Source organism: Oncorhynchus keta, chromosome 15 (genome assembly GCF_023373465.1).
Source record: "Oncorhynchus keta strain PuntledgeMale-10-30-2019 chromosome 15, Oket_V2, whole genome shotgun sequence".
In the NCBI taxonomy this organism is placed as follows: Eukaryota; Metazoa; Chordata; class Actinopteri; order Salmoniformes; family Salmonidae; genus Oncorhynchus; species Oncorhynchus keta.
In genome coordinates, this window is record NC_068435.1 from 26,248,435 (window position 1) to 26,275,441 (window position 27,007).

The 27,007-nt window shown below is 41.3% G+C and overlaps 1 protein-coding gene across 1 annotated transcript; it reads right to left on the reverse strand.

The window, feature by feature from the left end:
- Positions 1–27,007, reverse strand: LOC118394679 (cadherin-6-like). Its single transcript, XM_035788125.2, has 12 exons — positions 26,844–27,007; positions 18,198–18,533; positions 9,440–9,734; positions 9,115–9,234; positions 8,008–8,181; positions 6,797–6,984; positions 6,358–6,614; positions 5,516–5,652; positions 5,228–5,349; positions 4,433–4,550; positions 3,665–3,916; positions 1–2,445 (listed from the first exon to the last, which is right to left on the reverse strand). Exons 2-12 carry the CDS (start codon positions 18,414–18,416, stop codon positions 1,946–1,948), a joined length of 2,382 nt encoding a protein of 793 aa, XP_035644018.1. The 5' UTR covers positions 18,417–18,533; positions 26,844–27,007; the 3' UTR covers positions 1–1,945.

Sequence of the window (27,007 nt, forward strand, 5' to 3'; positions counted from 1 at the left end):
TTTATTTTATAGTTTACTGGAAAAGTTTATTATGATAAAATTGGACAATTGTTAATACATCATAATATAACATGTACTGTAGCCGTAGTATCAACATACAATTGTACACCTCCAAAAGACATCAAAAACAGTGATATTGGCTGGACGCTTGTGATTCAAGAATATTAATTCAGCATGTGTCCTATAAATATATATTTATATATATATATTTTTAAATCACAATATAAAAAGCAAAGTAATACATCATGAACATCCGCTACGGTCCCAAATCACTGTAACAAAGCACTGTTTCAACCACAGTATTTACCATTATTTAGTCAAACAATTTTACTGAGAAAAGTCCTGATGTCAAATCAGAATGATGTACCCCAAACAAAACACATCGTTATCCGCCAAACTTTTAATGTTGAAGCACAGATCAGCTTTAATTGATCCTTTGGATCCCGTCTTTGCTCCTTTAATGTTTAAGTTGTTTTGGAGTGACTGCTTATGTTCGCAAAGCTATTTAGTGTGATGAGTTCAGAGAGTGAAAACCAATATTGGCACAGAGAGAACAGAACAATTAGCCAACACATTATGGCTAAATGAAATATTTACTTCAGATGCTATTTATAGTTTTGGTTCAGTTCAAAGGTGTTAGTTAATTTCTTAATGTAAATGCTTTCTCTCTGTAGGTATAAACTGTATTATGATCACAGGAAACACATTGTCAATCAATCTCCTTCTCTGCAGTTGCTTCAAAATGACATTTTCAATGTCTTTTTAAGAACCATATTTAATAATAACATGACGTAATCTCTCCCCACCGACAGATACAACTCCCTGTACTTTGTGACAGCACTTCTAATCCAATGCTGAATCTACGTATATGTTGTTTTAGCTAATTAAATGCATGACTCAGATATTGTGTTTAAGAATGATTTGTTTTCCTTGGTAAGTACTATTATGTAAGATAATATGAATGACATGTTCATTCACCTTGAGGGCTTTTTGTGCTAACTTGATGTAAGTAAGCCACGTGTGTGTACATTGTTGGAACAATCACGTCTAATATGACAATGATTGATTGATGATGATTGACTAATGATGGATTATGCTAATGTTGTTACATGATGCTGAAATTCACTGTAAATCTTGGTGCATGGTTCCTCATTTCCCTCCCTTTCTGCAGTTATCATCATGTACAGAGATAGATACACACAGTTCTTGTGTCAAATCACATCTTCAGAGAGTTGCTCTTCGATAGTGAACTGTCTGTGTAACAGAAGGCTTGATAGAGGAATAGAGCATATGTACAGAGTGGCTGTCCATTCTTCAGTTCCGTAAACATTCATGAAGCAATGTTTTATTTTGGTGCTGGGCTTTCTTTCCTTTTTAAGAATTTGAACTTTTCAAAAAAAGGTATGAAGAATATCTTAAGATATGTTCAATTCCAGTTCCTTGTTCCTGGAAAAGCAAAGTTCCATTTCACTAAAACACACAAATATACCAAGTACAACATACTGCACTTCAGTAACAGTACAGAGGAACTAAAGGAGATATCACTTAAGAATACACAGAGGTATTCAGAGAAATGTGTAATCAGTGTTGTATTTCCTTCCAATGCAGCATAGAGTGACAGACGTAAACAGAAATGAAAAATAAATGTATCTTTTTATTGTTTTTTTTTGACACTGAACTCCGGCTCTTAACTTCAACTGAGGGACTGAAGTTCATCCTCTCTTCAAAGGTCGGCCTTGCAGTAAAACAAATCCACACAGCTGCACAGTCTCTGTCTGGTCTGGCCATCAGAAGGAACTATGGCCTACTGAGTTGGAAGGAATAAAAGGGCACTTTGTAAAAAAAACTTGGGCTGCAACATGTATCTTCTTTTCTGAGAAGACAGATTACAGTCAGTCATAAGTCATCCTCCTAGCTCCCACCCACAAACAGTTCAGGTGGTGTGTTAGGATTCACGGTCGCTGTCCTCAGCCCCGTACATGTCAGCCAGTTTCCTGAAGCGGGGCCCCCAGTCACTGAGGTAGTTGTAGTCCTGGTCCCCTTCAGAGGATGCTGACTCCAAGGAGCTCAGAGACTCAGCCACTGAGCTGGTTCCCTCGTAGGCATATGTGGCCAGAGAGTCATAAGGGGGGGCGGTGGGGTTACTGTCGTTATCCTGCACCCGCTGGTTTATGAAGTCCCGGACGTCTGCGTTGTCCCGCGACGGGATGGCTGTCCGTCTGATAGGGGGGTACAGAGTGCCCGACGGGATGATGTCCCGCCTCTGCTTACTCTCCTCGATGGCCTCGGGGTTACGCAGAGCCCCGATGTCGAAAGCCTGGGTGTCCTCCTCTCCGCCCCCCTCGTCATTGTAGCTGACCACGTTGTCTCGCACGTCCTCTTTAGAGATGATCAGAGGCTCCTTCTTCTTCTGCCTCTTCAGAGCAGCAAACAGCACTATGATCACTGAGAGATAAACAGGGAGAAAGAGACAGACAGGGACAGAGAGACAGAGATGGACACAAAGAAAGAAATGGAGAGTCAGTGTTAGAGAGAGGTTTGCTGTTCAGGGCTGGGTGATTTCATATTATCTTGCTGCTCATGCTGCAGTGAACACTGCATTAGAACGGCCTGCATCATGCATCCACAGCCCAGTAACAATTTAGAAACGACTGCAGTAGAGATGCTGAAAAATGTTTTAATTCCAACATCGCAATGAGATTGCAACTACTAACTTATAAATAACCAAGAATGGTGCCACATTTTAAAGCTGCTATATGTAACTTTTTAGGCGATCTGACCAAATATAGAAATGTAAGTAATGGATGTCATTCTCATTGAATGCAAGTCTAAGAAGTAATAGATCTGATCTATGTGTGCTATTTCTATGCTTCCCGTTCTCAAGTTTAGTTTTTGCGTCTTTTGCTTTTGTTTTTGTAGACCAGCTTCAAACAGCTGAAAATACAATATTTTTGGTTATTGTAAATATATTTATTTAGACTGTACAATGATTCTCTACACTATACATTGCTTATTTTGTCACATAAACTGAAATGAGGCTAACTATTAGTATTTTAGAAACTACGAAATGTTGGAGAGATTTCTGCATATTGCACCTTTAAATAAATGCATTTCCATTACACTGTATATGTAGTTAATGGTGCTGATGTAATATATTGGGGTAATTGCATTCCATGTTGTATTAAAGTAACTCCTGGTGTATAAAAGGTTAATTTTACTGCCAGTCCTGTTGAATTACTATCCTGTCCACAATCTCAATCCCCTCAGACTTGTTTTGATCCTCTATATATAACACTTTTACTGTAGACAGCCAAGAGTGAAATAGGCTATCTACTGGGAAATGTAGGGCTTTTCTTATAAGCACCTGTGTGTGTGTGTGTGTGTGTGTGTGTGTGTGTGTGTGTGTGTGTGTGTGTGTGTGTGTGTGTGTGTGTGTGTGTGTGTGTGTGTGTGTGTGTGTGTGTGTGTGTGTGTGTGTGTGTGTGTGTGTGTGTGTGTGTAATATTGAAGGGGCAAATTTAACTACACTATAACCTGTGAAATTTCTTATTAAAGACATATTTCCAAACAGTTTGTATACATTAATATGAATGACTAAATTGGAGATGGAGATGCCGGACTGACAGACGGACGGACGGACCGATAGACAGACAGCTATACTCACTGAGGAGGATGATGACACACAGTAGGATAGCCACCAGGGCCCCGGTGCTAAGTCCAGCTGAGCTGGTCTGGGCCTCGGCGTTGCACAGCTCCATGTTGCCTTCGCGGTCGCAGGTGCACACGCGCACCGTCAGCGTCCCCGTGCTGCTCTGCATGGGGAAGTCCCCGTCCGTGATCACCACAGGAACCAGGTAGATGCTCTTGTGCAGTTGGCTGTAGCTGGAGCGCCGGGTTAGGACGCCAGCTGTGTTATCTAGGGAGAGAAACAACATACAGTACCAGTCAAAAGTTTGGACACAGCTACTCATTCAAGGGTTTTTCTTTATTTTTTATTATTTTCTACATTGTAGAATAATAGTGAAGAGAGCAAAACTATGAAATAACACATATGGAATCATGTAGTAACCCAAAAAGTGTTAAACAAATCAAAATATATTTTATATTTGAGATTCTTCAAAGTAGCCACCCTTTGCCTTGATGACAGCTTTGCACACTCTCGGCATACTCTCAACCAGCTTCACCTGGAATGCTTTTCTAAAATGTCTTGAAAGAGTTCCCACATATGTTGAGCACTTGTTGGCTGCTTTTCCTTCACTCTGCAGTCCAACTCATCCCAAGCCATCTCAATTGGGTTGAGGTCGGGTAATTGTGGAGGCCTGGTCATCTGATGCAGCATTTCATCACTCTCCTTCTTGTTCTTCTTCACTATAATATCAGGTGATGGCTGGTGTGATAGAGACCGCAAAATATCCTACAGTACAGTACTCACCACCATTGTCTTTGACTGTGAAGTTGCCTCTGTAAGCCCCCTCCATAGCCAGACTGAAAAAGAACTTGTGTCCACCCACCGGGTCATCTGCATCCACAGCACTCACCGTCTGGATCTTCTGTTTACGGGATAAACAAACAGATTGATAAAAAACAAACAATCTGTGTGCTCTCAGATAGCAAGAATAGTTGTAAGGTGCTCTTTGGTTCCCCCGGTTTGTGACATCAGAGGAAAAATTGGAGGCTAAACTTCTAGGATATAGACCATCTATATAGACCAAACAGATTGATATGTTTATTTAATCGGTGGCAATAATAACCATTGTGGAAGATATATTATGGATGATTTTATTGAGTCCTCTCAAGGGACCCTGCTTGGTAAACAGGAGCACAGCAAACACAAACACCTCAGTGAATTTATGATTATGAATAATGACAGAGGGATGAAGGAGGGATGAAAGGCAAGAGAGTAGAGGAGAAGGCATGTGCTGGGCACCTATTTAAACATGCCCTTGATGTGTGACAGCTACTGTCACCTGCCTTGTGCTGCCATGATAGATTATCTCATCAGCCGCCTCACAAAGTAGACCCTGGAGACCAATCACTACCCCAGAGGACTGCAGTACTCATCACAATGCTTTATCACCATTTACATACAGGAGTATTCCTGGGCATATACTGTACCTATTGTAGCACCTCTAGATGTCACTAGGATATGGACGTAATTATAGCAGCGAGAATAATAAAATCATGTCAATCTATCATGGGATGTAAGTGGAGGATCCGTGTTCTGTACCTGTCCAGCCTTAGTCTTTTCACAAACAAATGTCTCGTAGAAAGAGGCGAACTTAGGTGCGTTGTCGTTGACATCTAGAAGACGGACATAGACTGGCACCCAACTGGTCTGCAGAGGTTTGTCTGTGTGTGGGAAAACATACACATCACAACAATGTATAATAATTGTAATAAATCATTTGGTATGATTTTAGTTTTTTTAATGTTTCAACAAAGGACAGAATATAATCATTGAACTCCATAGACTTGGTAGAATAGTTTGTATTGTGAAAGCATGATAAAGACTTACTGAACTCTGTTGCGATAACAGAAATGTTGTGCCAGGCAGCTTCTTCTCGGTCAAGAGGTCTTATGGTAAATATGGACCCATTCCCAGAATGCACGTTGAAAAGCCTGTCTAGATCAGTACGACGATCAATGGAGTACCTGTAAAATAGGCATACAAATATTGATACAAGAACAAATAAAAGCATGGACTATTTTCTTCCATTCCCCTACAACCTCTATTGCTGAACTTGACAACCCTTTTGCAAGGAATTAGTCTTTCCTGCCCTCTCTGTGCATTCACAAAATTATTCTGAATACTGCACACCCTGGGGATCTGTCCTAAACAGCCAATGGGACTTAAATCACTCTATTTTCCTCCCTTTCTTCTTTACCCTGACTGGCCTGGAAGGAAAACAGCCCTGAACAGAGGCCCAGAACAGACCAGCCCTATCAGTTTGATCATCCAGCGGATTACGCAATGATCTAATTAAATGTATCCTGGAATGCCCTTTCAGTATATTTCCATGAGGAGTGGTCATTAAAGGGACTTTGGACATTGATAAGAAGTCACTAAAAAAGTGTGTGCGCGTGTGTGGAGATGAGCAAAACACACAGCTTGTCCTTCACTCATTAGTCTTTCTATGGACACAACGTATTCTCCACTCCAAATTTAATGAGACGGCCGATTCAACTCTAATCATTCTACATTTAAAATAAATACTGTAACACAACCTTTAACACTCATCAAATGACCCCTGATACAAATGATTATAACCAATCTCCCCATGACCTTGGTGTGGGTGGTACGTACAAGGGGACCGAATGGGTGGGCTGGAGGGAAAACAAAGCAGTGCTCTAACTAACCTGACTGGACTGTTGTATCCATCCGGGTCCATAGCCCTGACAGACCCTACTGCAGTACCCACGGCTGCATCCTCCTTCACCTCCATCATGTAGCTGGCTTTCTCAAACAGAGGAGGCTCATCCACATCTTCTATGCCGATCCTGACTGTGGCCATGTCCTTGGTGGGTAGGTACCCCAGGAAGCGAGTGTCCAAGGTCTGAGTGTTCTGTACCTGGATCTCCAGTGTGTAGGATCGGGTCTTTTCATAGTCCAACGGCTACAGGGACGGGGACACAATAGAACAAAGTAGATGACTCATGTTTTGTAATGATGCAGTACAAATGCATTTTGATAATAGCGTTTCTGATGGTCTAATGGCCTCAGGCCTACCCAGGGCTGATAATAGGGTATATATGCCCTATAGTTGTGGCTGACTATCTTTGTCATAACAGATATTACCTTTAGAACAGTAATGATGCCTTCCTGTGAGTCTTTGTCCGTGATGACATCGAACATGTCCAAACCATCCCCACTGACAACACTGTAGTACATCTCCGCATTCTTCCCAAGGTCTTTATCTACTGCGTTGATTCTCCCAACTGGGATTCCAGTTTTTATAGACTCTGGAACGCTGAACTGATATATACCTGGAATCACAAACAGACACACATACTGTATGTAAATCAACGGATGTTATAACAAATTAACTTTGAGATACTTCATTTTAGACTATTTGCATTTGTAGCATTCACTCCCATTTCACCATTTGTGTCACTAATTAGGTTGGAGAGTATAAGGAAAGTATCTCATGAAACGGAGCCAAGAGAGCCTGGAACCATGAACAGAATTGCATAAGCTTGTCACAAATAGAAGAGGTTGTTGGTCTTCCTTTGGCATGGTGAGTGAGTGTTTTTTTTGTGCCAGCTTCTCCTCAATACTTCCATGTTTCTGATGCTAACACATTTAACAATTCAGATTGTTAGGGAGCCTGTGAGCCTGTATCACGGCCCTGCAGCAGTGTTAGTGGTGAATGAAACTTGTGCTCATGGTGACCAATTACACCGTTTCTGTTTCCCCCTAGCATGGTGCTGACTGGGGGTGTAAGCCTCCTGCTGCAAGGTGTCATCAACTGACAAGGTGGAGAGAGAGATGTGAGAAGGCATATCTCACACTGTGTGTGTGGAGTGTATCAGAAGTGTTTTCCCCCTTTAGTTTCCACCATCCAACCACTGGACTTTAACAGAATATTAATGACAAAAGCAATCTGTCAAAGTCAAACAGATTCCGGAATGTTTCTCATTTGTGTGTGTGTGTGTGTGTGTGTGTGTGTGTGTGTGTGTGTGTGTGTGTGTGTGTGTGTGTGTGTGTGTGTGTGTGTGTGTGTGTGTGTGTGTGTGTGTGTGTGTGTGTGTGTGTGTGTGTGTGTGTGTGTGTGAGAGAGAGAGAGAGCATGAGAGAGGGAGACACTCAGTATTACGCTGCTCATCTAATCAGGATTATCAAGCTGATTCACTTCGTGGGACCCGGCATTGCAATTTAATCACCGCTAACCCTGTATAAGATGGACACACTTACACACACACAGCACACTGACACTACCACTTTTATACTAGGACTACTATGAATACTTCAACAACCAGTATAATTCCAGTCATTGTGCCTCTACTCACTCTGAGAGAAGCGTGGGGGGTTGTCATTGACGTCGGTCAGGGTGATGTTGACTGTGGTGGTACCAGTTAAGCCTCCCCTTTGGCCCGCCATATCCTTGGCCTCAATCACCACCTGGTAGTGCTCCCGCTTCTCCCGGTCCATCTCTCCAGGCCCCAGGGCTGTCCTGATGATACCTGAGGACAAACCAGAAGAATACAATATTCATTTGTCACATAATATAACCATGTATTGTTAATGAGTCAGCTAAGAACATTTATCCTTCTCTGGTCCTGTAGGGATTACTCATGGTGCCACCATGCCAAACAGATTTAAGTGATGCGGGTATAGTTAGAGTGAACTCATTTATGTGAATGTCCTTTATTTAAATACTGTATCGGCAACTACTATAGTTACAACTACCAATGGGAATAATGTAACTAATAACTGTTCTGAGAAAGAAGCACCTCTTGCAAAGAAATGGTCACCACAACCGTTTCACATTGCTAAGACCTTGTGCTTGGATTTAATGAGAAACATTTAATACGGGTATGTAACCTAATTATTTTTATGGAACAGTCAAAAATGGCAACCGCCCCGACCTTCCATTAGATAGCACACAAGACCATCTGGCCTGGCTTGTTTTGTTTCTGTGAATGGGTTCTATCATCTGTAATATAACTGTTTTCAGATAAACCCTCAGAAACAACATTTTTTTTCTCCAAAGCTCTTAGGATTTCATGTCCTCTGGTGTGATGGGGACATCATCTTCCATGTCACATCAGGGATAAACCATATCGTTGTTAAGCCACACAATAATCTGCCAGTTGGAGGCTTTTATTGTTTCCATTTGTTTAAACACAGAACGAGCGACAGGATGTTCCAGAGTGCACATTAGAAATGATTAAATGTTTCAGTGTACTTTGGAAAATGCACAGGGGGCTGAGAGAATAGCAATGGCCCTGGCAGTCTGACTCTGAACATTACATTACCGTATCTCTCTCTCTCTCTCTCTCTCTCTCTCTCTCTCTCTCTCTCTCTCTCTCTCTCTTCATTGTAGTAATAATTGCTTTGAGGAATAAAAGAGCATTGCTGGTGGTTCAAACAAACAAACAGACGGACAGACAGACCTGTGTTTGGGTCCACAGAGAAGTATGGGTGCCCCTGGCTGATGCTGTATCGTAGTTTAGCGCTGTTCCCGTACATGCTGTCATCTGCATCCGTGGCTGTTACCTGGGTGACTGAAGTACCTGAGAATGGAAGATGATAGCTGAGGATGAATATGAACTCACATCAACTGTCAAAACCATTCATGCTTCAAAGAAAAGCAAACAAAATATTTGACACTTTAAGGCACCATTGACCTTGAAATGTTACTGATCTTTAATCATCCAAGGTTAAAACATAAATTGAAAGGTCATGTCAGAAGTCAAATTAAAGTGAAAGAGCACATACCTATATTAGACCTCTCAGGTGCATTGGCAATGTAAAGTTCCTTTGCGAATTTAGGCTCATTGTCATTGATATCGTGAAGTTTAACAATGAACTCTGTCTCAGGCTCCAGTTTCAGGCCTGTGTTCTTGTTGACTACGGTGGCTCGGAGGGTATAGAAGGCCTTCTCCTCTCTGTCCAGTCTCTTATTGGCATGGAGGTCACCATTGTTTTCATCAATAGTAAATATGTCTCCAGCCCCGTCCCCAGTTAGAATGTACTTCAGGGTTCCATCCCCCTTGTCCATGTCAGATTGAAGCTGCCATAGAAAATAAAAAGCACAGTCAACATATTTGTCTCCTTGGAGAAATGGGGCCTGAAGTCAGCAAGGCAAATACCAGATGTATATTACAGATGTAGGATCTTAATTTCATCACTCTTTTGATGCTGAGGATTTTCCAGCACAGCAGGAAATGCAAACTTGTAGTGTATTCAAGGCTTAAAAAGTCTTCTAAAATCTAATTTCCACTTTAAAATGTGAGACTTGATTTGCCCTAGTGGAAAATCTATCAACCCCTACAAAAAAAATGTTAAATGAATTATAATCAACGAACGAAGATCTGTTTCGGATCAAAACGTTGTCACTAAATCGGTGAATTGGGAGCCTTAACAGTGTGCGGGGCTTCATGTTCTATACTATTAATTATAATCTACATAAAAAAAATGTTTTACCTTTATTTAACTACGCAAGTCAGTAAAGAACAAATTCTTATTTTCAATGACAGCCTAGGAACAGTGGGTTAACTTGCTTGTTCAGGGGAAGAAAGACTGATTTTTTACCTTGTCAGCTTTCAGTTACAAGTCAAATGCTCTAAAAGCTAGGCTACCTGACGCCCCATAATAATAAACATTTCCTGTTGCTGTAGGATTATTGTACTACTTTAGCAAACTGGCTTAAATTAAGGTCCTACATCTATCTGTATATACTATTCAACAACTGCTTTTAACAGACCTAGGGTTTATTCCATATAAATATTCCAGTCCATTTAGGGATTGGACTAGCATGCCAATGGGGAAACTCCCTATCTAATTTAACTGACAGGAATAAGCATGGTATTGACCCCAACTCTGGAGGTCAGCTTGTAAAACACCAACAAATTTACAGTTTGCATTAGATGGTGTGACAGTTGATGGGTTGTGAGGAGGAGTGTGAGTGACAGGTAGGGTAGGTGACGGGTGCTGATGGTGAGTGACTCATTCTGTCTTTCCTTAATACGGTCTTGCTTTGCTGACAACATCTTGATTTGTATTTGGACTAAAGGGTAACGCTCCGGTTTCTCTGTACCAGCACACCTGGTTTACAAAGGATATATGTTATTTAGTACACACATTTAATACCTACCCATTTATCTGTCAAACAGTATATTTATATACCTCTCCAGGTCCTTTTGTCTATCTAAAATGTTAGACATTATACAGTAGTACACCAATCCAAACAGAGGTTCACTGAATTAATTAGTGAACATCCCAGTGCACTCTCAATGCCCTCTTATCACTGTCATTAAAAACACACAGCAAGTCAGGTAATTGTCAAAGTACAAGGCAGTCTCAGAACATGCACACTTGAATGAAACAGGAGTTGACAATGATCGAGAGAAAGAAAGGAGAGAATCTTTGAAAACGAAGAAAGCCAAGATGGTACGAAGCCTAGATATGACAAAGGATGAATGATTGACACCTCCCACAGATGTCTTAGAAAATCACCTAAATCCAGCATGTAACACATAATACCTGCAACTCCCCTCTGAGCACATATGTTCCTGTCTCATCTCATCTCTTATTCCCATGCCTCTAAGTAGACATTATGCAAATTTGAGCAATGGGCATAGAATGGGGCTTTATCCTCTACCATACTCAGTGTGTGTCCCATCTTTACTGCATCACACTTATATGCATTTCAACAGTGCTATAATTATGTTTGTGGTACACCTAAGCACATAGGCGGTGTTCCATAAGGCTAAGGGAAGCTAAGTTTCTCCTGAAATAACCTAAATTAAATGGCAAGTTTAATAAACAAGTTTTTCAATTAAAATTATTATACAAAATTATTGCAACCAATAGAATGTTATAATGTTATATATAAACAATCATCCCAGGTCTGCAGATTTTGCTGTGAAGAGAGAATCATTAGATCACTTGTTTTGGTACTGCCCATATGTAGCTGGTTTTTGGTCACAGATTCAGGAATGGCTGAAAGAAAATGCAACATTTACTTGGAGTTAACTCTGTTGGGTGATTTGAAAAGTCATAGTAAATTGATCAATGTAAGTGTGTGAAACTACACAATGTCTTGCGGGAACCTGCACAATGTTATTACAATACATTATTTTGATAAATTGTAAAGAATTCAGTATTTTCCCACACTCTACCAAAGCCAGGTGCAAATTGGGGGAGGGACACAACAAATAAATAGCTTTGCATGGCTCTTTACCTCTTTACCACAATCAATCAGTATGGCAAAAATCATCTCTGCTCAGAGGGCCTTAGACATTATTTTGCAGAGAGAAAAACTAGTGTGGAAGGAGCATCTTCCACTTTGGAAGATTTTTCCAAATATGAGGATCATGTCTCTGTCAATTTGGAGTCTGACAGTGAGTTGGAAGAAGAGGATGAGATTGACCCTCAGCCAGCCCCAGGACCAGCCGTCAGCAGCCAGCCCCAGGACCAGCCCGTCAGCAACCCGCTAATCAGCAGCCTGCAGGAGGAGAAATATGGATGTCAACAAAATGGTGAATGGTCTTGTTGCCCAAGGAATGAGCCACCCCGCATGGCTGCCAATGTGATGAGGATGCAACCAGGGCCGACGCTGATGGCAGTTACTCATGTTACTCATGTTACTCATGTTACTCATGTGCAGAACATAAAGTCTTCTTTTGAACTGTTCATCCTAGACACCATCCAGAAAATCATTATGAACGTGCCAAAGAAAGTAAAACATGTGGTACTCATGCTGCATAGGGATGAGAGAATCTGTGGCCAGAAACATCAAAAAACAGAAATCATAATGGATTACAATGCCACAAAAGGAGGGGTGGACAATTTAGACAAGCTGGTGACTTGCTACAGCTGCAAAAGAAGAACCCTACGCTGGCCACTTGTGATATTCTTGTGTACAATGCGTTTATCAACTGGATGCCATTGAACCTAGATTGGAACAGAGGGAAGCTCCAGAAAAGAGGGCTCTTTCTAGAGGAGCTGGACAAGGCATTGGTAAGACCTCAAATCCAGAGGATGCAACATATCCCAAGGACCCCAGCTTCTGCAGCCATCGTGATGAGGATTCAGGAGGAGGATGCTGGTGCCGTAACCGTCCGACCCACAGAACCAGAGTGAGTGAGTGAGTGAGTGAGTGAGTGAGTGAGTGAGTGAGTGAGTGAGTGAGTGAGTGAGTGAGTGAGTGAGTGAGTGAGTGAGTGAGTGAGTGAGTGAGTGAGTGAGATGTTAGTAAAATTCCGGAAACTAAGTGTTTCCATCATTCTAGATTGCAGCCGGTAACAACAAGAAGAAGCACTGCGATGTGTGTGGACCCAAGAAGGACAGGAATACACAGTACACATGCATCAAGTGCAAGAAATACATTTGCAACACACACACACACACAGTAAAACTCTGTCTCTCATGTGGTGTGTAGACCAGCCTTAATTTGTTTTCAATGGGGCTCATTGTTCATTTCCACAAAATACTGTATGTACTGTAAATTTGTTCTTCCACTTTGTTCAGTAAAAAGCAATAAACATCAATAGTGATAAACCTTGTTTCGTGTATATTTGTTCAAGATATACAGGATTTATTCCATCCATTTATTTTTGTTTACAAAAATAAAATTTGATCAAATAAAATGAATAGCGCTTTTATTGATACATGTGATCTAGCAGAGGTAAAATGGCAAATATGAACCATGTATTCTGTCTATATTTCTTGTAATTGATATAAGTCAACATCTAAGTATTAAATATGAAGTATTTTTACATAAATTGTTATAGCTGTATTGTTTTAAAACCGCAATAATATTGTGGGTCCATCAGACCTGTGAACATTGGGTGAATAACAAAAACATGAACCCCACACAACGGTTCATTTACAATCTGTAGAAACTATGAGAATAGAAAGGTTCAGAACTTTTGTGAAACTTCACAGCTCAGTGGAAAAATATATGGCAGCTAGAAATCAATACTGGATGGTCTTCAGAGATACAGTTGAAGTTGGAAGTTTACATACACTTAGGTTGGAGTCAATAAAACTAGGTTTTTAACCCCACCTCAAAATTATTGTTAACAAACTATAGTTTTGGAAAGTCGTTTAGAACATCTACTTTGTGCATGACACAAGCAATGTTTCTAACAATTGTTTCCAGACAGATTATTTCACTTATAATTCACTATATCACAATTCCAGTGGGTCAGAAGTTTACATACACTAAGTTGACTGTGCCTTTAAACAGCTTGGAAAATTTCAGAAAATGATGTCATGGCTTTAGAAGCTTCTGATAGGCTAATTGACATCATTTGAGTCAATTGGAGGTGTACCTGTGGATGTATTTCAAGGCCTACCTTCAAACCCAGTGCCTCTTTGCTTGACATCATGGGAAAATCAAAAGAAATCAGCCAAGACCTCAGAAAAAAAATGTAGACCTCCACAAGTCTGGTTCATCCTTGGGAGCAATTTCCAAACGCCTGAAGGTACCACGTTCATCTGTACAAACAATAATACGCAATGGGACCACGCAGCCGCCATACCGCTCAGGAAGGAGGCACGTTCTGTCTCCTAGAGATGAACGCACTTTGGTGCGAAAAGTGCAATTCAATCCCAGAACAACAGCAACGGATCTTGTGAAGATGCTGGAGGAAACAGGTCCAAAAGTATCTATATCCACAGTACAACGAGTCCTATATTAACATAACCTGAAAGGCCGCTTTCCATTAAAAAGCCAGGATCGTACTTTTTGGAGAAATGTCCTCTGGTCTGATGAAACAAAAATAGAACTGTTTGGCCATAATAACCATCGTTATGTTTGGAGGAAAAAGGGAGAGGCTTGCAAGCCAAAGAACACCATCCCAACAGTGAAGCACGGGGTGGCAGCATTATGTTGTGGGGGTCATTGGCTGCAGGAGGGACTGGTGCACTTCACAAAATAGATGGCTACATGAGGATGGAAAATTATGTGGATATTTTTGAAGCAACATTTCAAGACATCAGTCGGGAAGTTAAAGCTTGGTCGCAAATGGGTCTTCCAAATGGACAATGACCCCAAGCATACTTCCAAAGTTGTGGCAAAATGGCTTACGGTCAACAAAGTCAAGGTATTGGAGTGGCCACCACAAAGCCCTGACCTCAATCTTATAGAACATTTGTGGGCAGAACTGAAAAAGCTTGTGCGAGCAAGGCCTACAAACCTGACTCAGTTACACCAGCTCAGTCAGGAATGTGCCAAAATTCACCCAACTTATTGTGGGAAGCTTGTGGAAGGCTTTCCAAAACGTTTGACCCAAGTTAAACAATTTAAAGGCAATGCTACCAAATACTAATTGAGTGTATGTAAACTTCTGACCCACTGGGAATGTGATGAAAGAAATAAAAGCTGAAATAAATCATTCTCTCTACTATTATTCTGACATTTCACATTTTTAAAGTAAAGTGGTGATCCTAACTGACCTAAGACAGGAACTTTTACTACGCTTAAATGTCAGGAATTGTGAAAAACTGAGTTTCAATGTATTTGGCTAAGGTGTATGTAAACTTCCGACTTCAACTGTAGATGGGAGGGGTTGAGGGTAGCTGAAGGTTTGGACTAAAAACAAACATAAGATAAGTATTTTTAAATATACTATCCGTGAAATGTATATAGTATGTATAAACTCGAAGTCGAAGCCTAAGTATTGTTGTCCAATAGTTTACTCCAATTAGGGGAGGATTGGCAGGGTCATGGGAAAATAACAATGAAGCAATATATATTTAAAAATAAAATATTAAAATATAATATTTATAAAAATCTATATATGGGAGGTTGGAATTTATGCAGACAATTACATTGATAGAAGCCACAATCTATCTAGATTAGAGCTGATCTCGCCCCCCCCAAAAAAAGATATATCCTAATTAGCCTACTCCTGTCTATACAGAAATAAATGGATTCATTCAAAATATGTTATTACAGCATAAACCATGATTTGGAGAATCAGAGGAAGGGCCGTAAGCCTATTAGATAGTTGCAGACAACGTTGTGTTTATTGATCTGTTTGTCAGTTTCAGCAGAGTAGGGGCTACCCTGTAATTAAAAATATTCTGCTAACGTCTCCAGTCATATATTTTTTATTTAACCTTTATTTTGATAGAGAGTCAATACTGACACCAATGTCTCTGATATACTGTGCATTTGGAAAGTATTCAGGCTCCTTAACTTTTTCCACATTTTGTTACGTTACCTTATTCTAAAATTGATTATTAAATAGTTTTTTTCCCTCAGCAATCTACACTCAATACCCCACAATGACAAAGCAAAAACAGGTTTTTAGAAATGTTGGCAAATTTATAAAGACTACAAAACTTAAATATCACATTTACATAAGTATTCAGACCCTTTACTCAGTACTTTGTTGAAGCACCTTTGGCACCGATCACAGCCTCAAGTCTTCTTGGGTATGATGCTACAAGCTTGGCACACCTGTATTTGGGGAGTTTTCCCATTCTTCTCTGCAGATCCTCTCAAGCTCTGTCATGTTGGATGGGGAGTGTCGCTGCACAGCTATTTTCAGGTCCGGGCTCTGGCTGGGCCACTCAAGGACATTCAGAGACTTGTCCTGAAGCCACTCCTGCATTGTCTTGCCTGTGTACTAAGGGTCGTTGTCCTGTTGGAAGGTGAACCTTCGCCCCAGTCTGAGGTCCTTAGCGCTCTGCAGCAGGTTTTCGTTAAGGATCTCTCTGTACTTTGCTCCGTTCATCTTTCCCTCGATCCTGACTAGTCTCCCAGTCCATGCCGCTGAAAAACATCCCCACTGCATGATGCTGCCAACACCAATCTTCCCCGTAGGGATCGTGCAAGGTTTCCTCCAGATGTGACACTAGGCATCCAGGCTAAAGAGTTCAATCGTGGATTCATCAGACCAGATAATTTTGTTTCTCATGGTTTGAGTCCTTTAGGTGCCTTTTGGCAAACTCCAAGCGGGCTGTCATGTGTCTTTTACTGAGGAATGGCTTCCGTCTGGCCACTCTACCATAAAGACCTGATTGGTGGAGTACTGCAGATATGGTTGTCCATCTGGAACTCTGGCGCTCTGTCAGAGTGACCATCGGGTTCTTGGTCACCTCCTTGACCATGGCCCTTCTCCCACGATTGCTCAGTTTGGCCGGGTGGCCAGCGCAAGGAAGAGTCTTGGTGGTTCCAAACTTCGTCTATTTAAGAATGATGGAGGCCACTGTCTTCTTGGGGACCTTCAATGCTGCAGAAACTTTTGGTATCCTTTCCCAGATCTGTGCCTCGAAAGAATCCTGTCTCGGAGATCTATGGACAATTTCTTCGACCTCATTGCTTGATTTTTGCTCTAACATGCCTACTCCACTATGCACTGCATCGAACAGTCTTTTTTGCGAACAGTGATTGAGTTATAATATTAGTCTAAATTATGACTAACCAATTTACTCATCACTTTAGGAATAGCAAGATATCTTACTTACAAGTCTGGAAATGTGATGATGCATGGAATGATTTATTATAGGTACATTTTTATGGCGACACACGCGCGATCTTAGCCTGAACATCTATAACACACAACAAGGCTGTTCAGTTCCATCAGAGAGGACAGAACAGTCAACATCACATGTGACAGATAACATCTTATTATATGCATGGCAGCACAGAGCCAGGCTTGGTGGAGAAAAAAAAGCGGTACCTGACAAGGTGAATCATTTTCTACAAGGCATATGGAAATAATCCACCACACAGCGTTGCTCCACTCCCCAGGGCTCCACAGAGTAACCTAACGCAAGACTAGTGGTGGTGGCTCCAGAATAGCTTTCTCTCCTACTCTTTCTCTCCTCTCTTCCTCTCTCTCTCTCTCTCTCTTTCTAGTTCTCTCTCCCACTCTGCGTTTGCCCTTTTTCCTCTCCATCCTTGATCATCTCCCTACATGCTCTGTGAAGCTGGGTCTCGCTGTAAGAGCCTGGAGGGTTACAGGGTACAACAGGGTACTACAGGGTACATGGCCTCAGTAGCTCCAGTATTTCTTCTATCTCTAGCCTTCTAAAACAGGCCCCTTGCAGTGCTGCAGGCATCTCCACATCTAGCTACTCCACAATACTACTTCTGATTCATGGCTCTATCTGTTGTCTTCTGAGATTTGAGGTAAAGGTGGCAATGCATGCTGTTTTTGTACATCAGAATATCCCAATCCTTGTGGGGGGATATAGTCTTAGGTTTATCTGGCCAGAGACATTGATATTAGGGTTGGGTGGTCTCCAGATTTTCATACTGTTCCTGTACCATACCAGGGTATATGGTTTTACCGGCAGTGCTATATTAATATGTTGTTTTTTTACGCACAAAACAAATGTAGGCAGCAGGGATCTTGATCCAGGAGGGGATTGATTGTCTCTGCTCTGGGAGATTTCTCAATATTCATATTATCTTTGTGTCAAGGCTGGAATTCAACAGTTGCAGACAGTGGAGTTTTCCCCACACACTTAAGTGCATGGCAACAATAAAACAAAAGAAGGCTAATGGACATACCTTGCCAATGTACTGCTTATCACTCCCAGTGTACTCTTCCTGTAGAAAGAACTGGTTCCACATCCATCCTCGTTTGAAACGTTTCAGTATCTTCCCTCCCTTTGCTCCATCTCTGTCCTCCTCTCCTCCCATCTCTAACACAGTCTTTCTGCTAATAGATGTGGAGTTCACATAAAGGGACAAGCACGCCCATATCATGGTCAGCAAGCAAGTCCTCATGGTGGAATTGTGGTATTTGCACAGAACGCCAATCCTCTATCTGCACTGGTTTTTACGTCCTTTAAGGGAGCTGGGCTTCACCCTCATAGTCCTCTTCCTTGATGGCTGTGTAGAAACCTTGCGGAGGGGAAGATGAGAAACAATTATAGGGACATACTTTCACTCTGGAGATAATTTTGTTTCCCATTGCGGGGTATCATGATGTGAATACAGAAAATACAAACAATGCATGAAAACAAAAAGACAATCGAATAATGCTATTGAAAACCTTAATTGAAAAAACTGGAATGCCATTGATTTCAATAAGCCTTTAACACAGAAAAGACTAAAAGGGGTTTACACAGTAATCAATGAATCGATAGTCCACATCCCCATGAACTGCTTTATTTTAGAGAACAGAACACTTACAGAGCCAATATGTCACTTATGATAATGTCCTTTTCTGTATCTACTGTGAACACTAACTGCATTGGTGTTATACAACCTAATAACATGCCATGCTGACCAGATGAAATATAAACCACACACAGACAGACGTATCCTGCTACCAACATCACCTCCAGTAATCATCAGCTGCTTCACTCGTCAAGCCATGCCTCGGCCCCTTTTCGACTTATCAAGGAAATGTGATTGCAGTGGAAAGGGGAGGGTAGTGCAGATGTATTTTCTATTCAGTGAACTTCTGTTTCCCCCCCATCTACGACTTGCGGTCCACAGTGTCGGTGCTGGCATTAAGTGTGTGACTACTCATCAGCATAGAAAGCTAAGGGTCAACACTGCTTCACTGACGATGACAGGGATGGATGCAGAGGCCACGAATCAGTTAAAAGACATAATTAAGATGGGTGGATTAACTCCTGCAATCATGTCGTTGCTTTTCTACTGCTGCCATTCAACCTTTCAACCTCTCTTCCATTAGGGCCATTATGCCTGCTTTATGAATTAGACTAATTGAATAAGGTACCAACAGATACTAAAGTGTATTGATTTGCTGTCAGAATCAGTCTGGTTTAAAGGACCCCAGGGGTTTGTAATTGTGTGCTAGGGTACTGGGGACCGTGGGCTGGGGGTTCTTACTATATGTTCAGTTGATGGGATTAATCCCTGTGTATATCAGTGTGGAAGTGAGGCCTAGAAAACTGCAAAGTAGAGTAGTGGGACTAGCCTAGTGAAGCACATTAGTCAAGGCTCCAGCCCAGCCGGGAGCCATTTGCCTCAGCTTTGTGACCTGTTAAATCCCTTGACAGTCTCTCGCTGGGGGAAGACACCTGGATCTAGAGTGTTTGTTTTTTTACATACTATATCAGAGGACACAGACACATAGCTTCCCATACATTCCCTCTACAAAATGTCTGCTAATTAATTGACAGGTCCTGCTGAGAGACAAGGGTCCATGCAGTGCAGCCTGAATATCAACTTGTGTGAGATGAACGAACAAGCCAGTGGTTAAGATTCACTGGAGCCTACCTCTGTACGTTAATAAAATAACACATTAAAACCACCCAAAGTCTGCTCAATATTATTATATTATATTAATAACACATCATATTTATTTCAGAGTCTGTATTCTGGATGTGATACATACAATATCTGTCTAAATGCATCCAATATACAGTACCATATAAATGAGTATTACATTCATAATATAGACTCAGAAACACACAATCTTCTATTTTGGACAACATGCCATCTCATGTCACTGCAACACAAACCTATTAGACCATCTAGTATGACCTTCAGGTGACACGACACTCGTAGTCTCCCTGCTGCCTTTAAAGCCTTGCATTTCATGGCAGGGAGATTTAAAGGGGAGGAGGGCTGTGCTGTAGGGTGTTGAAGAGTAGTGCGGGGTAGGGGGGTTAGAGGGGGTCTGACAGGCTGTGGGGAGTCAGCGGGGAGGCGGGTGGAGAGCGAGGACCAATAGACTAGCAACACCTGTGGGGGTGACAGGAGTGAAGAGCTGGGCTTAAGATTGTGTCATGTGGTGGGGGTGAGAACCCAGCGCAGCAGCTCAGCCCCTTCTGTTCTGCCACCCTGCAGACAGCCTCAGCTACTGCCTTAGCCTCAGCCACAGCGAGCCTTATGAGACTGCCTCAGCCACTGCCACAGCGAGCCTGATGAGACTGCCTCAGCCACTGCCTCAGCCACAGTGGGCCTAATGAGTCCCACAGGAGCAATTAGAGGTGAAGAAAGGAGAATGTCAGCCCTGGGCTGCCTGTGTGTGAGAAGGGAGAGGAGGTAGGCGGTCAACAGGTGAAAGAACTGCTACAACAACAGGGCAGAGCAGCCTTATAAAGGCACCTAATGGGTGTTCCTGTGTCACAGAAACACACACACTGTCTGCAGACTGCTAATGAATAAGTTCTGGAGGTGGAACTATCAGCTGTTGACTAACTTTTGGAACAGTTTTAATGTGTACTGTATTACAAAAAAAGCGTATGAATTTGGTATGGTACAGCAGCTAAGGCTGATATAAAATAATAGAAGCACACTAAAAGCACCCAAGGCCAGAAAAACATGTTTTTATATATCTATTCCACAGTATCCAACTTCCCTATAAAAAATGGTATGTCTAGAAGGTAAATTGCATTTGGGTGGTGGATGTTAGGAGGGGGGCTGCTATCAGGTTGCCACCACTCGGAGCGATAGGCAGCCAAGCAGCTGACTGTCATTCCCTAGGGACCAGTAGGCCATCAATACCTATTGATCTGTCTGTTTAGGGAGGGGAGTCTGTCTAGACTATAGACTTCATGATGCCATATTATCTATCACTGCTTGGCTCTGCTTGCAACACTCTTTGACTTGTCTGCTCTAAGTGATAAATATTTCCTCCTCTCGTGTAACATCTGTTATTTATTTTACTTGTACCATTGAAAACAAAACAATGACTGAGGTCAGATGATTAATATCTTATTCAATATAGCAATCCTCCCTTCAGAAAAAAAAAACATATTTGCATTGAGCAGTCTGATTTGAGCTTGTACAACTATCATAGTGCATTCTCTGAGTAGAGAAGACTGTCACACAACATGGGTGCTAATCCCTACTCCCATCTCCCCCTCTCATCTCCCATCACTTACAAGGGTCCCAGTCCCTCCCCACTCCCACTATAATCTCCCCAGCAAAATGTGTGCACTAATCTTAACTAGAGGAGATAATAGATGTTGAGTGTGTGCGTTTTCCTGAATGGAACTGCCATGTGCACCAACACAATTACTTTCAAGGAGCGTTGGTCGCCGTCATGCTCATACCAGATAGGACCTCTTAATTAGGTAACCAGAAACTAGGCATGAAGTGATTTGGAGACAATGCTCATTACATTGTGCCACCTCTGATTCTGTATGTATTGGTCCTGTTTCCATCATTGTCTTTGAATGGCGGGACACATGTCAGTTCCACACCATTGCACCTACAGAAGCTCTTCTTACATGATTGCATTTTGAGGACAAATAAATTCCACCCCAACATAGATGTTGGTTAACAGTTTTCCAGATAAATACATGTGTGTGTGTTTGTGTTGTTTAGACCTCCCAAAGCTGTTTTGTTTCCTCAATCATCCATGCCTGTGTAGTGGTTCATTGCTTTACTGTTGGATACTAAAGAAGATGACACCTTCTTAACCTGTGTGTGTCTTTTATTTATGGCGTCGTCGTCAATGGGGCTTCCTGTGTAACCCAGTGTCTCCCAGTGTGTGTTGTGGGTGGCTGTTTAGGTTCCTCCTTGGAGGAGGAGAAAGTGTGAGAACAGAAGCTTTATGGTCTGCTTGTGCAAAGACCCAGCAGGAGTCTTCAAGTCAGAGCTTTTCCTCCACCATTGTGGCCAGGAACTGGAATGTGGCTGCCTCTCTATTACAATGCAAATGTGCCAGCGTCTGGTGGAGCTACTGTTTGTGTGTGTGTGTGTGTGTGTGTGTGTGTGTGTGTGTGTGTGTGTGTGTGTGTGTGTGTGTGTGTGTGTGTGTGTGTGTGTGTGTGTGTGTGTGTGTGTGTGTGTGTGTGTGTGTGTGTGTGTGTGTGTGTGTGTGTGTGTGTGTGTGTGTGTGTGTGTGTGTGTGTGTGTGAGAGAGTGAGTGAGTGAGAGGGCCTCCCACTGCGCACACACTGGTTGAATCAACATTGTTTCCACGTCGTTTCACTGTTTGAAATGACATTGAACCAACATGGAATAGACACTGAATTGATGTCTGTGCCCTGTAGGCTTGTTCTATGGCCGTGTTCCAGCTTCTCTAATGAACCATGAAGGAATCATGACACTGCTAGCCATGGCCAAAACCATAGGAAAATAATGACATAATATTATCTCATTCAAAACCACTGTCCATATTCAACCAAATCCTACTGTCCTCATGCTAAAGAAGAATTTGTCTGGGAGTCAATATTTAAAGTCTAAAATGTTTGACCTTCCACTCCCTGTTCCATGTTAACAGTAAACACCCACACATGTCAGAAGGGGGAGCAGCATTAAAACGAATCCCCTGGGAGAAAGCAGTGCAGTGGGAAGAGGGCAGGGTCAAGCACTGGATGACCCCCAGAGGTCAACATGTGTCATCATGGTTAAGATGTATGTGAAAGAAGCACTGGCCATCTTGAGTTATGCCACAGGTTTGGTCAATAAACTACTTGATGTTAGGCCTTACTATATACACAGCTACAGTAAATGTCTTGCAAAGGGTCAATAGGAGAGCAAATACCTCTATTGCCTCAGTTAACACATTGCAGCTGATGGATACAAGGGTTAAACTATAGCACAAAATAAACATTTAAACATTGCTTTTCATGTTTACCAACAAATGTTCATTCTTTTCCCACACTTCTTAAATTCAATAATTGAAATGGCAGATACAAAGAGTGTTTCTGAAAACTTCGCTGCCGTTCTCATAGAGCGACTGGGTCCATTAGCAATTATGTTTCAAACTAGCTTTCCTACATCAATGCCCTCTTTTCAAATCTCTTTCTGTGAAGTATTTTCACCTTCAATTAAGCTTGACAAAGCCTGAGAACTAACCAAACAAATAAAGCTAACATTTATAATGGAAAGAAAAGATTGTGTGTGGGTATGACACCAGTGTGCGTGTTAGCCTCAGGGTGGGGATTCTGCGCTGGGGAGAAATAAACAATCTATTAGCTTTAACAGGGAAAGAGCTCCTCTCTATTTCAAACACCAAACTCACATTTACAGCCAATCCTTCAATGATACAAAATAAGGCCTGTGGCAAAGAACACTTGTACTAGAGGTTACAACTCTCAATCAATAACAAATCGATGGGCTTGTTTTCATAGTTGGTAGTACACCAGCCTATCTGAAAATAATACAATCATTCCCATGCCTTCACTGATCTTTGAATACTATTTATTGTATTTTTTTGTGTGTTAAATGTACAGTAGTGTTTTCAGTCCATTGATAGATTATCATGGGAATGTAAGTTGTTATTTTAGACTCGTTTTATCCTTGTTATTCCAGGTACAGCAGTGTTAAAAATCAAAGAGAGATTTAATGACAACATTAGGCCTTGTTATAGACATGCTGACTGCTGATAAGGCTCCCTCTCAAGTAAGCTATAATTGCCATGGCTGTCAAACAGTGCATGAAAATGTTTGAAAAGGGGCATAAGTTGTCTTCGAAAGACAATTTAATACTTCTATTCCAGGCAGAAGAGCCGATTTGTTGTCAAAAGTAATTGTTCATTTGAATATAACAATTCAACAACTCATTATAGCTCTGCCTATGCTATTCAATGGCTTGGATATAGTACATTGTTCTCAGAAGATCCGTATTTGTGGTGTCATCCCAAATGTCAGGAGTTTGATCTATAAAAATATCACAAACACCTTTATAGGTAAGTTCCTGTGCAACTGATGACAGACCTGTGCTAGTCAATGCAATCCAACCTCTCGCTAGCTTGACAAACACATGGGACAATGGCCCATTGTCAAATGAGGTGACACACAAGCTAAACGGCATGGAAAACGATTTACAAACTCAAGGTACATTTGCATACAGACCTCAAATCTTTTCAGTTCGATTATACTGTTTGACAAATGTGAGTGCACTCGGATTACGTTGTGGTAAAATGAAACTGCTGACGGATGATGTGAATAAAGAATAGGTATTCTGAGAATACAGCAGATGGCATGTACTATTCACACTCACTCACAATAACACGTTTAGACATGTAATATGAAAGTAGTTAAGAAAAAGGCTATTCCAAGAGACACATAGGTGTGAAAACATGAATGTGTGATCAATATACCCATATGGGAACATCCATTACTGTGTGATCAATATACCCATATGGGAACATCCATTACTGTGTGATCAATATACCCATATGGGAACATCCATTACTGTGTGATCAATATACCCGTATGGGAACATCCATTCCTGTGTGATCAATATGCCCATATGGGAACATCCATTCCTGTGTGATCAAAAAACCCACATGGGAACATCCATTCCTGTGTGATCAATAAACCCATATGGGAACATCCATTCCTGTGTGATCAATAAACCCATATGGGAACATCCATTCCTGTGTGATCAATATGCCCATATGGGAACATCCATTCCTGTGTGATCAATAAACCCATATGGGAACATCCATTCCTGTGTGATCAATAAACCCATATGGGAACATCCATTCCTGTGTGATCAATAAACCCATCCATATGGGAACATCCATATGGGAACATCCATATGGGAACATCCATTCCTGTGTGATCAATAAACCCATAAGAGAACATCCATATGGGAACATCCATTCCTGTGTGATCAATAAACCCATAAGAGAACATCCATATGGGAACATCCATATGGGAACATCCATATGGGAACATCCATTCCTGTGTGCATGTTCCTCTGCGACCACATGAGGGCACAATTAAAGAGATGTGTGAATTTTCCAAATGAGACTCAATTGGAACACCTCACATAGTGGACATAGAAATTAATCATAATTCCCTATAGTGAAGGGTCACATAATTGTTTTAATTTAGGTTTAAGACAGTGGGATAACCAATCATTTTCTACTGGAGTAATCCATGGAAAGCAGTTTGATCCAAAGGTCACAGTGACCTGGGTGGCCAGTGGGAAACTAGCGTAGAGCTGGGCTTTCTATAGTTCTGGAGACACTCAGAATGTTGAATGTTGGGTGTATTTACAACATCCACACAACAGGTCATTTATAAGATAATCATCATCAACCAATAGTATTGCAAGCTTCTTACAACAACATTTCAGTATTTCAGGCTTCTAACATTCAGAGAAATGGTTTTAGACCCCTGTCTTGGTACAGTCGGCTATGCAGTACGATATGCTCAAAAAAATGTGTTAATAATCAGTCATGCTTTACCAAAAGAAACACGTATTTATTCATGAATACACACCACAAAAAAAATGTTTTGACGAATTGGAACAGGCTAATTGGTCTTTAACACAATTATTTATTTATCTTAGTCATTAAAAATGCTATTTGGCAAAAGCCTGGAATTCATGGGTTAAATATATTCTAATTATTGCTGTGGAAAATAAAGGGCAATGTTTTGCCTTGTATTTTCATTTTTTACATCATTTGTCATTCACAAACTCCTGGGGAATGCTCTGCACATAGGACATAGCAGTCTGAGAACGGTAAGATACAGGTGTCTTGCCTCAGCTCTGACTAACGGGTAGACTAGACTTGGATTTAGGGTAGCACCCACATCTACATTAGAGTATGTCCAGGTCCACAGCAATAGAGCGCCAGTGTCTAAACAATAAATAAAACAGTACACACCAAGCATTTCTAATAGGACATACAAAAGGTTTACACTGTTGGCTATGAGTGCGTTACCACTAATACAATGCCACTATAAACAGTAACCTACAGTAGTCTACTATATCATGAGACTTCCCATTACAATTCAACAAACATGGCCATCATAATCCATTTAATCTTTAAAAAAACTATGATATTTTACAAGGGAGCTTTGATTTAATTCCCTGACATGTAATATGAAACAGGAACCCACACGTTGAGCCACCGGTGCCAAACAACACTATCACTAAAGACATAACTTCCACTAACAATAAAAAATAAAATAGATAACTTTAAATCGGATTAAATTAAGGGGTCTGATTGGATCATGACAGACTATACCGGGAACACGAAAATATGCAGTTTTTTCGAAACATATCAAGTGCATTTTTATTTTCGAGAAAACATTCGGGTGTTAGCTTGATAAGATCAATTAGACCAATTTATGAGATAGTTTCATTCTAAATGATCAAATGAAATCAACTTTGTTGAAGTTATAAGCAATTTTTTAAAACAAACTGGAGGAAGCGCAGCGTAGGCTAAAACAATTGAACACATTAAGGACCGTAAAAAAGACAATATTTCACGACCGCTATTTCAGCATCCACGGTTAAATAAAACACATTGGCACTTACCACGGTTTGATGTAGCAGAAAGTTTAATCAAGGTGCGCCTGTGTGAATCCGTTGTATGCGACCGACACACTGAACACGGATGGTCTCTCTCTCTCTCGCTCTCTCTCTCTCTCACTCTTTCTCTCTCTCACGATGAGCATCTCTCCCTCTGGAAGTTGTCGGAC

Bases quoted from the DNA above. Each gene is read 5' to 3' on its own strand.
- LOC118394679 (XM_035788125.2), bottom strand. From the start codon at position 18,416: ATGAGGACTTGCTTGCTGACCATGATATGGGCGTGCTTGTCCCTTTAT. The intron at 8,182-9,114 runs GTCTGTCTGTCC...GTTTGTCCTCAG, and splicing joins CTCTGTGGACCCAAACACAG to GTATCATCAGGACAGCCCTG. The intron at 4,551-5,227 runs GTACAGAACACG...TCCCGTAAACAG, and splicing joins AAAAGACTAAGGCTGGACAG to AAGATCCAGACGGTGAGTGC.